Consider the following 11,599-nt stretch of genomic DNA (forward strand, 5'->3'; position numbering starts at 1 on the left):
ACCGGCAGCTAATAGAAACAACGCGTTCACGTTCCCTGTGTCAATTTCAACCAATAGAAACAGAGAGTGCGTGCCAGCCAATGGCGAGTGCATGCCTAAGGTCTTCGATCCAATGACCTCTGAGTAAGGTCGATAAAGCTAGCCAATAAGACGCTAGCAGCATTGTGTGACCGAGGTAGGGTCTGCCGGGTTCATTACGCCGCTCCTCCACCCGGCTGCTCTTTTTGGATCTCACTGCAATGGCGGAACAGCAGCAGTTCTACCTCTTGCTGGGTAACTTGATGAGCCCTGACAACAACGTCAGGAAACAGGCAGAGGTAAGAAGAGAAAAAAAAACAGTTTTTAGTGGCTGACAAGTTCGGCGAATGCTGGAAGTCGTGTGGCCAAGTTAGCAGAAGCTAACCACTTAGCTGTCCAGCCTGGCCGCGCGCAGGCTCTCACGTCAAGCTCGGTAGCCCACGTGCGCTGTGAAGCCGAGTACTAGTCAGCTAACGCTAACTACCACCGTGTTGCGTAGTTATACGTGGACATAATTTCGATGTCACAGATACCAGCGCTGTCGTGACACCATGTAGCCGTACGTGTCTCGGCAAAGCTCGGGCTGTTCGGTAGAAAGTGAACGGACCCGTTTGTCGGAACCAGCCTCCAAACCTCCAGCTGACAGTGGCGCCTATAGAGTACAGGAAGTAGCAGTAAGCTAATGAGCTACCCACAGTGCTGCTAGGTTTGTTAGCTAGCACGCTAGGCTCAGCACATTGGCTTGCTAAAATATTAAAGCGGAATATTGAGACGGAACGTGGCACATATGCTGAGTTACTGCTGCGGTGATAAACAAACCCTCAAAAGGATAGGCTGTAGATGGTGAGATAGTTCATTCAAAGGGGCGAGTACTTATGCAATGGCCTCCGGTCGTGTTAACTAAAAGTCAAGTCTTAACCAGACAGTTTTAAACTAGCTGCCGTGTTTCCCTTCGTGAAGCTGATCATCTCAGTTTCAGACACGTCAGTAGCTAGGCTCGTCTCCCCGGATTAGTTTCTCTCAGAGGATTTGTTTAGGCTGTGTCTAGCTCGCCTATTCACTCTCTCCCCCCTCACAACCACCATTATTAGCCTCTTGTCGCCGCAGAGCATTGTTACCAACGTCCCCCCCCCTCCTCTCTCCGGCACCCCGACTTTTGGATGAGGTGGTTGAATCTTATCACACACCACTGTCTCTCTACCAGTCAGCGTTTTTCTTTGATAAACTCAGACTGTCTGCCGGGATGCTAAGCTCATTGGAATTCATCCTTTATAGGAACTCCTCCCGTTCTGTTTTACTCACATAATAGGAATTGATCCACCTGTATGGGACCTAAACTCACATTTTAACAGTTGAAAGATACAGTTAGTCACCATTTTTTGTAGTTAATCCCATCACTGGTTCATCCAAGTGGTGGTATTGTGAGAACCCATGAAGTGCATTTGAATTTGTGTGGCAACCAAACTCATTTAGGCTTTAGGTGGACAAATGGATTAGTGCAGTAGCTCAAGTCAGGTTATAAGAGGAGTGGACTTCGCAGATTGATTTGCAGGTAATTCAAGGGTTGCTCAACGTGAGCGCTTGGTCATTCTGATTCTAATTGTTTGGGATTTGATTTCAGCCCAGTCTGTGCTCCTCCCTGTCTCGTTTTGTCAGTTCGGGAATCCATTGAAGGTGGCTCTCCCGTGCAGTTGTGTTAAGAGTTCGTACTCGATCCTTCCACATGATGGGAATGCTGAAACTACATGCACATAGTGACTTTTACCAGAGTGCACACCAGAGGTTTCACTGTATCCCTGTGGAGTCTCATTTAACTTGGGTAAACTAGCTTAACAATGGTAAAATAAACGGGTGGCTCTTGTGTATGAGTCCATTAGGGCTTATGTTCAATTTATATACATATTCAGTACACTTGCACACATGTCACTTTTACTGCTCATTAAAATACTGGTTATCTTTATAGCAAATGTCAGTGATGTACAGGGTTTTTCCTGGCTCAGAACTGGACATTTGGGGTGTGAAACACAAAGAAACACAATTTGAGTTGAGGCAGAGTCTGTTACCTTACCTAACAGATGTTTGTATTTTCCTGTGTTGTTGTTGTTGTTGTTGTTGTTGTGGTGTGTGTTTTTTTTTTTTTTTTTTTTTTTTTTTTTTTTTGCCATTTTATAAGGAAAATATATTCATGGATCTGTAGCTTAACCCTCCGTAAAAAGGGGAAAAGTAAATATTCAGTCCTGCCTTTATATTTCAGGAAATCCCTGATATGACCTCACTGGACAGTCCTTATCATTTTGACCACAGCATCTGTTTCAGTTTGAATGTTGGGGGGGCGGGAATTGCATGTTTCTTTGTAACTGCAGTAAAGGGAACATGATGCTGTATTAGCAGTAGAAATTAATGTTGTGCATGGCCTGTCTGATCCTAACCACGGTGCTTTCATTTTCTTTTCAGGAGACCTACGACAATATTCCAGGCCAGAATAAGATCACATTCTTGCTACAGGCTGTCAGAGATGCGTCTGCTGCAGAGGAGGTTTGTACACGGACTTTGAACATATCTGTGGCATGACATGGTGAATTTTTTCAGCCTGAAGCAGGGGAACTGCAAAAACTTGGCGACTTAAGAGCCCATCTGAGACATTTATGATCTGCCGTATTGTGCTCGATGAAGTCTTGACACACCCAAAAGAGACAATTTAGGCCAAAGGTCAGACAAAGTTGACATAATTCTTTCACCTTTAGAATCTTAAGTTGTCAACAAATGTTGTGTATGAAATTTGTTTTTCACTCGTTCACATCTCCGTGGGTTTTCCAGGTGCTGTGTCACAGTTAATATGAGACATTGCATGCTAAATAAATGGATGACGTGCATTTTTGCCATATATGAATAATGTACTGAGTGGGTTTTAATACACATAATAACTTGGAAAAACAATCATCCAAAGTCATCAGGGATGTGCTCCAGCCTGTCAGAATCTAATAAAAGGATGGTGAAATATTAAATCCAAATATTCTAGCAGTGTTATTTTTTTTTTTTTTTTTTTTTTTATATATATATATATTTTTTTTTAAATAAGCTCCTCATAATCTTGTCAAAGGGATACTTTGCATTATACTAAGTGTAGTAATTATTTCCCATTCAGACAGCAGTACACATAGGAAAGAGTGATGCAACGCATGACACTGAAGCCTGCAATGCCTTTTATCTCTTTAAAAGGTGCAACATTGCTGGCATTTCAAGTATGTAGTCCGGCTATCACATGTGAGGGCCTCGGCGCTGCCTGACTACGGCTTGTTGTGAGTCACAGTTCTGGCATTCAGGCAGTCATGTTTACTCTGAATCCACCAGCTGCTTGGGCCCTCATGCTTCCTCTGCTTTACTTTACCTCAAGGCTGATATTTTTAGAGGCTTGAAATGGGAGCAGGCAGAGAGGTGCTTGGCCCAGTGAGAGTGACTCTGCCTTTCTAAGACACTCGGTCTGGTTTTATGTTTTTTTATTCCCCTTAATGACCACTCACGCTAAAGGTTTCGGTTTACCAAACGGGTAACATGTTTTTGCAGAAGGAAACGATTTGTTTCACAACACTTGTTAATGAGAGAGCATAAACTATCAAACTAGCTGGTCCAGTAAGACAACTGCCCAACTAAACTGAAAAGTGAACACTTGTGTATGGGTGTCTGACATGACTGTTTAGGTATGACGTCATGTTGAAAGCAGCATTGTATTTATCTTTTTTGCCCCCACAGGTCAAACAGATGGCAGCAGTGCTGCTGCGGCGGCTGCTGTCTTCCTCTTTTGAGGAGATCTACCCAGGCCTGACCCTGGAGATGCAGACAGCCATCAAGACAGAGCTGCTGTCGGGCATCCAACAAGAGACCTCCCCAACCATCCGCAAGAAGATCTGCGACATTGCAGCCGAGCTGTCTCGGAACCTCATCGGTGATCTATTTTTTTTCACTCTGTTCTGGTGGCTGTTGATTAAATACTGAGGATGAGCCATGACTCGGTATTTCCCATGTTATACAGGAATAATGGGCAAACATTCTCATGGGTCATTAATGAAATTCTCAGTTTGAATGTCATTTGATCAACATCGAAGTGGAAATTACTGAGGAATGTTTGGTATTTTTGTTTAATGTAGATGACGATGGGAATAACCAGTGGCCAGAGGTGCTCAAGTTTCTGTTCGATTCTGTCAACGCTGAGAATGTCGGCCTCCGAGAAGCTGCCTTGCACATATTCTGGTGAGCTCCTGTTGCATGATGAATTCAAACTCTTACTCAGGCGGATGCACTGACTAATGTCTTCCAATGATATCTTTCTAGGAACTTTCCAGGAATCTTTGGCAACCAGCAGCAGCATTATATGGAGGTTATCAAGCGCATGCTTGTTCAGTGCATGCAGGACCAGGCAAACCCACAGGTAAGGTTTTAGGATGGGGCGTGGCCTGGTAGCTGAAATGTGATGTCATTTAACTATGTGTGGATCTTTCATATCACACGCCTCTCAGTTCCCTTTCTTAGCTGCTTTTATTTATTTAAATTAATCTCACAGATTCGTACCCTGGCAGCTCGGGCTGCAGCATCTTTTGTTCTGTCCAATGAAAGCAACACAGCTCTGCTGAAACACTTTGCTGATCTCCTGCCGGGAATCCTGCAGGTAAGCTATAACACATTGGTGTCTTTGTGTGATTTCAGATCGGATCACTTTGTACTGTAGATACGGAACCCGTCAGTACTTATGTTTTTGCACCGGTAATGGCTTCTGAGCACTAAGAGCATCAGTCATTTAAGATCTATTAATTAAAGTTTAATGTCGGATATCTGCAAATGGAGGCTGGAACTTCAAAGTAAATGCTCTACTGCTTACTTGGAGTGACATAATGTTTTCATACTGTTATGATCGATTCTGATGACAGTCTCTGCATTGAGAGGTTATTGAAGTCATGTGAAAGCAAATACACATGCAAGTGTTTGGTAGCTTTTGTTCCTGCAGCTTATAATAATGCAGCATCATTATGAAATATTGGGCATCTTGGATCCTGTAGCAAATCTTCTATTGCAGTAGCATATTTTATGTTTGACTCATAAAGGTGGAAGAGGAAGTCAGGAGGTCAGAATGTGGCATTGAGTTTGCCACACCTGTTGAATATATTTGCATTACAAACCTACCTGTTTGTTTGATTTACCCATCAGGCAGTGAATGAGTCATGCTACCAGGGCGATGACTCTGTGCTCAAGTCTCTGGTGGAAATTGCAGACACGGCACCCAAATACTTGAGACCCAACTTGGAGGAAACACTGCAGCTTTGTCTGAGGGTAAGCTGCAACATCTAAATGGTGAATATCTCTTTACCACTGATTAAGACTCGAGGCATCGTTTCATGTGCAATTGTCCTGTGTCCTCAGCTGTGCGCAGATACCAACCTTACAAATATGCAACGGCAGCTGGCATTGGAAGTCATTGTCACGTTATCGGAGACGGCAGCGGCCATGCTAAGAAAACACACGGCCATTGTAGCACAGAGTGGTAAGCGTTTGATTCAGCAGCCCCTATATGATGTGCCCAAATAAGATGAGTGGAGTAGTTTTGATAGCAGTCTGTGTTGTTTATTAGTGCCTCAGATGCTGGCGATGATGGTGGATCTCGAGGATGATGATGAGTGGGCGATGGCTGATGAGCTAGAAGATGAAGACTTTGACAGGTACGTTCTGATGCACTAATACATTTCCATCTTTGAGTGTACTTAAAGTACTCTGAAGTTCAGTAAATGTGTGCATGTCCTTATTTAAGTTCCTGGATGTTTCTTGTGTTTCACCAGTAATGCTGTGGCTGGGGAGAGCGCGCTTGATCGAATTGCCTGTGGTCTGGGAGGAAAGATCATTCTTCCCATGATCAAACAGCATATCATGCAGATGCTGCAGAATCGTATGTCAAGCTGCACATTACTGCAGCACTAATTTAACTTTAATTACGCTACCATTTGTTTTCATAGAGCAAAATTAACAGCTGCTTGGGTACTAAAGTGCTTAAATTTGTGTCAATTATGCGTTTCCTGCTAGCTGACTGGAAGTATCGCCATGCTGGGCTAATGGCGCTGTCGGCCATCGGTGAGGGTTGCCACCAGCAGATGGAGGCCATCCTCCAAGAGATCGTCAGCTTTGTCCTCCTGTTCTGCTCCGACCCTGTAAGGAAACGGCAGCCGTCGTATAAAAGTGCCACTGAGTTTACTTAACTGTCTTAATGGGTAGTTGATCAGTGTTTCTTAATCATTTGCTCTTTTTTCCTTCCTAGCACCCAAGGGTGCGGTATGCTGCCTGCAATGCTATTGGACAAATGGCCACAGACTTTGCCCCCACCTTTCAAAAGAAATTCCATGATAAGGTATCTTAAGTGACTTAAACAGCTGTGCCAGCACTTTCATTTTCTTCATGGTTACAAAGACCGTTTGTTTATTTGTTTTAGGTGATCTCAGCCCTGCTGCAGACCATGGAGGACCAGAGTAACCCTCGGGTGCAGGCCCATGCCGCCGCCGCCCTCATAAACTTTACAGAGGACTGTCCTAAATCGCTGCTCATCCTTTATCTGGACAACTTGGTGCAGCACCTTCATGTCATCATGGTTGCCAAGCTACAGGAGGTACAGTAAAGTGTTCGAGGAGATCGTGCATTCACAAAGTCCGTGTGTGTGGTCTGTCTCATGCAAATCATTTCTTCAACCTTCAGCTGATCCAGAAGGGCACAAAGCTGGTGCTGGAGCAGGTGGTGACATCCATCGCCTCAGTGGCCGACACCGCAGAGGAGAAGTTTGTGCCATATTACGACATGTTCATGCCCTCGCTCAAACACATTGTAGAAAACGCCGTGCAGAAGGAGCTCCGGCTGCTGCGCGGCAAGACCATAGAGTGCATCAGTCTCATCGGCCTGGCTGTTGGCAAGGAGAAGGTATACTCTGACCATCAAAGCATACCATGTGCCAAGATCCTAAATCAAGGTTATTCCCTTTAAATGAAGCTTTAACACTCATAGTCACATATCTCTCTGCTCTTCTAGTTCATGCCAGATGCATCGGCTGTCATGCAGCTGCTCCTCAAGACCCAGACTGACTTCAACGATCTGGAGGATGATGATCCCCAGGTAGGACGACTTGAACAAAACTTAAAAAAAAATCTAGTTCAAGGTGGTGGTCACACGCAGTCAGCTGCTATGGTTTGTTCTCGGTTTAGATCTCCTACATGATCTCAGCCTGGGCGAGAATGTGCAAGATTCTGGGGAAGGAGTTCCAGCAGTATCTGCCGGTGGTGATGGGCCCCCTGATGAAGACTGCCTCCATCAAGCCTGAGGTGGCCCTGCTTGACAGTAAGTAACAGACAGCTGCCGCCTGCACCACCTTCACTGACTTCTGATGCGTGTCCAGTTTGTTCTATAAGCCTGAAATGAAAGTCTGCAGGCATTTAAATGAGCAAATACCAAAGCATGCTTTAAACCTAATCCAGTGGTGAATAAAAGCTGCAGCCATGTACCTTTACCCACATTGCAACAAATCAGTGTCCGTAGATTAGTAGTCACAAATCTCTCTGAAGAATATCTGCTCACTGTCATGTGTTCAAATTTAATATTGCAGTAATGTGCTGCCTGCTGGGACTTCAATATGTGATTCTTGTATGTGTAATGTAAAGAATTCACTTAAAACTCTTTCACTTTTCTTCTTTTAAAGCCCAGGACATGGAGAACATATCAGAGGATGATGGCTGGGAGTTTGTCAACCTGGGAGACCAGCAGAGTTTTGGAATCAAGACAGCCGGCCTGGAGGAGAAGGCTACTGCCTGTCAGATGCTGGTGAGAAGAAAATGAGACTGAAGAATGTCCTGTGAAGCTGTGGATGCGGTCATCACTCACTCTTCCTCTTTCTTTTTCTCAGGTGTGTTATGCCAAAGAGCTGAAGGAAGGTTTTGTTGAGTACACCGAGCAGGTGGTGAAGCTCATGGTTCCTCTGCTCAAGTTCTACTTTCATGATGATATCCTCTTGTTATGACATTTTGAACTGCAGTATAATTGAAGGGTCTGATTCTTATATAGCAATTTCCTATTCTCCCAGAGCACTCAGTGCTTCATGATTGGGGGAGGGGGATTCAAACATTCAGGAACAGGCAGCACGATCAGATTCCATGTTTAGATGGTAAAGTCTTCAGCATGAACCTCTCTGATGGTTCCACTGTTCAGATTATGTGAAAATACAGGCGACGTTGGCCTTAACTGTCTCACGTGTGCGGGTGGCGGCAGCTGAGTCCATGCCCCTGCTGCTGGAGTGTGCCCGGGTTCGAGGACCAGAATACCTCACCCAGATGTGGCACTTCATGTGCGACGCCCTCATCAAGGCCATCGGCACAGAGCCAGACTCTGACGTCCTGTCAGAAATCATGCATTCGTTTGCCAAGGTAGCTAAATTTTGGGCTTTTTCTTTACTCTCTCCCCATGAGCCATGTTGATTTGTGGACTGACAAAAGTGTGTTTGTTAAAGTGCATAGAGCTGATGGGAGACGGCTGTCTGAACAGCGAGCATTTCGAGGAGCTGGGCGGCATCCTGAAGGGGAAGCTGGAGGAGCACTTTAAGAACCAGGAGCTGAGGCAGGGTGAGACTTCACAAACACAAATATTGTTTAAGGTCTTATTTGTCATAAGACCATGACAAATGACACGTCACAAATGCCATGAGGGCATGATTGTTTTAAATGCTGGTACAAAATCCTAACACGTACTTCATTGTGTTATCCAGCTAAAAGACAGGATGAAGATTATGATGAGCAGGTAGAGGAAACACTACAAGATGAGGTAAATATTTTTGCTTTGTGTGTTAACCTTCAAAAATGATGATGATGATGATGATCATGATGATGATGATGATGATGATGATGATCATGATGATGCTGCAAGACACTTCAAGCCATCGTGGTGTTTGTTTTCTCCCAGGATGAGAACGATGTGTACATTCTGACCAAAGTATCTGACATCCTGCACTCGGTGTTCAGCAGTTACAAAGAGAAGGTGCTGCCTTGGTTTGAGCAGCTGCTGCAGCTCATTGTCCAGCTAATAGTGAGTGATTGCTGAGCACTGTTTTTTAGTATAATATGTACATGGAAACTGGAAATGAATACTACTAAACTGTCTCACTTGTCTTCAGTGTCCTAACAGGCCCTGGGCTGACAGACAGTGGGGTCTGTGCATTTTTGACGATGTGGTGGAGCACTGCAGTCCCTCCTCGTTCAAATACGCAGAATATTTCTTGCGGCCGATGATCCAGTCACTCTGTGACACGAGCCCTGAGGTCCGGCAGGCAGCTGCCTATGGCGTCGGCGTCATGGCTCAGTTCGGAGGCGAGAACTACCGCCCCTTCTGCACAGGTATGACCTGGTCTTTGCTTTACCTGCTGGCAGTTCAGTTGCTTAGCGACACCTACATGATGTGCTCGGGTCTTTCTTCGTCACAGAGGCCCTCCCCCTGCTGGTCAGAGTCATCCAGGCAGCTGACTCGCGCTCAAAGGAAAACGTCAACGCTACAGAGAACTGCATCTCTGCTGTGGGAAAGCTCATGAGGTTCCAACCAGAGTGCGTCAACGTTAACGAGGTCCTTCCCCACTGGCTCAGCTGGCTACCGCTCAAAGAGGACAAAGAGGAGGCAGTCCACACTTTTGACTTCCTCTGTGACCTCATTGAGAGGTAGGGTACCGTGACTTCATTTTCCTGACTGTCTATGAACCCCCTCCACCCTGCGCACCTGACCTCTCAATCCTTTCTCCACAGCAACAACCCGATTGTCCTCGGACCAGAGAACGCAAATCTTCCTAAAATTTTCTTCATCATAGCCGACGGAGTCTCAAATGAATCTATCAAGAGCGAAGACTCGTGCAGCAAGCGGCTCGCTAACGTGATCCGTCAAGTGCAGGTAAGCCCAGAAATGTAGACACAGCCTTCAAATCTACTTGATGTTTAAATGCTTTGCAGATTACCCATTCTTGTCATGTCTTCCAGACCTCAGCAGGATTGTGGACACAGTGCATATCGACACTCAATGAGACGCAGCAGAAAGCCATACAGGACCTCCTGAGTACTGCCTGAGCCTGAACCCCGCCTCCGTCACCTCCCTTCTCTTTAAAAATTAAAAATCAAGCCCATTAAGAAAAGTTGAACTCCTGAACCTCCTCCAAACACTCCCTCTTCTTCCTCCTGCTCTGATCTGTAGTGCATATGGATGCTGGCTTCACCCCATCCCCAACCACAACCCCCTACCAACTACATTACTCCACCTACATTCAGCTGACTTGGAGCAGGTTGGATATGAATGACGAAGGAGGACTCTGGCCATCCGCTTTGAAGACTTTTTACCTGTATTGACGGGAGTGGGATAAGAGGAAAAAGTTTTGTCTCATCACCGTTACAGTCTTCTACTCAGATGTTTTTGTTTTCAACCATTCCCTGACATGTGACCGGTCTCGTCACGCCCAGACTCAATCACAAAGTCGCCCTACACAAACTCATCGGACAGTCGGGCTCAGGAGGAGCTACAGTGGGGGGGGACGTGGGGACAGGACAATTCTAGTGGACTGAGCAATTGAACGAGGTGGAAATGCACACTGGGCAATCACTGCCTGTCTCCTGTGAAATTATTATTATTTTTTTTTTTTTTGTATTTTTATTCTTTTCTCGTTACATCACCCCAGCATTTCCTGGGGGGAAATGTCCTCTGACTACTGCAGCTCAGAGCTTTCAAAAGTAATGGCATGTTTAAGTGGCTAACCCTAGAAAATATTCATAGTTAGGAAATTTACGTCATCGTTGTCTGGGAGAGTTGACATCGACTTTCCTCCATAGCCTTCCAGACAGCTGTTCACAGGAAGTGAAGCATTTGAACGGTTAACAGCCCTTTTTAGGTAGCAGCATAACGACTCGGGGCTCTAAGAAGTTGGTCACAGCCGTAAAGCCTGTGGCGCGTTGGTGAAATATGAAGTGTAGAATGAAATGTGTTTAAGTGCTACCTTACTCTTAACTTTACAGTTCTGACCCTTTGCAGTCCTGCAGGTATGTGATGGAAATCCAGAAACTACCAAGAATAAAACTACATTTGAGAATTCTGAAAAGTGGTCTTTTCATTTTAATTCTGCTTGCAACTTAGTCTTCGGCATCTTGGACAACCAGGGGAAACTGTCATCACATGTCTACACGTGCATATTTTGAAGCTTTGTCTAAACTGTCTTTAATTTTGCAACACATAAGATGTTGATTCTGCCAATGGTCTCCTGATTAACATTTTCTGTAAGCTGAAATTATCAGTTCAATTCTAACCAAAAGTAGAGTTTACAGCCAGGATTAAAAATTTAGTTCAAATGTGGAACAGCTGAAAGTAGTTTCTGTATAAAATCAATTTTAAAAAAGAAATTTCCTCCTGCATCTTGTGTCTCAGAGGTTTTGAAAGTTCCCCTTGAGGTTGTACTGCTCCAATTCAGGATACTTTGTGTCACAACTCAAACTCTTGCAGTGTGTTTACAGGTGCTGTTACACTGAAATGGCAAGAGAACTGCTAC

The 11,599-nt window shown here is 44.9% G+C and overlaps 1 protein-coding gene across 1 annotated transcript; it reads left to right on the top strand.

Moving 5' to 3' along the window:
• The first annotated feature begins 155 nt into the window (after window positions 1–155).
• On the top strand, window positions 156–11,155 carry kpnb3 (karyopherin (importin) beta 3). Its single transcript, XM_031749604.2, has 26 exons — window positions 156–317; window positions 2,473–2,553; window positions 3,769–3,961; window positions 4,164–4,266; window positions 4,348–4,444; window positions 4,577–4,681; window positions 5,218–5,340; window positions 5,431–5,551; window positions 5,639–5,726; window positions 5,844–5,950; window positions 6,085–6,209; window positions 6,317–6,406; window positions 6,488–6,661; window positions 6,748–6,966; window positions 7,075–7,158; window positions 7,248–7,380; window positions 7,739–7,860; window positions 7,943–8,039; window positions 8,287–8,459; window positions 8,543–8,654; window positions 8,798–8,853; window positions 8,992–9,114; window positions 9,203–9,422; window positions 9,509–9,737; window positions 9,822–9,963; window positions 10,050–11,155. The coding sequence occupies exons 1-26, from the start codon at window positions 240–242 to the stop codon at window positions 10,134–10,136; spliced, it is 3,282 nt and encodes a 1,093-aa protein (XP_031605464.1). The 5' UTR covers window positions 156–239; the 3' UTR covers window positions 10,137–11,155.
• Window positions 11,156–11,599: the final 444 nt, after the last annotated feature.

The sequence above is a fragment of the Oreochromis aureus genome, linkage group 23, assembly GCF_013358895.1.
Source record: "Oreochromis aureus strain Israel breed Guangdong linkage group 23, ZZ_aureus, whole genome shotgun sequence".
NCBI lineage: Eukaryota > Metazoa > Chordata > Actinopteri > Cichliformes > Cichlidae > Oreochromis > Oreochromis aureus.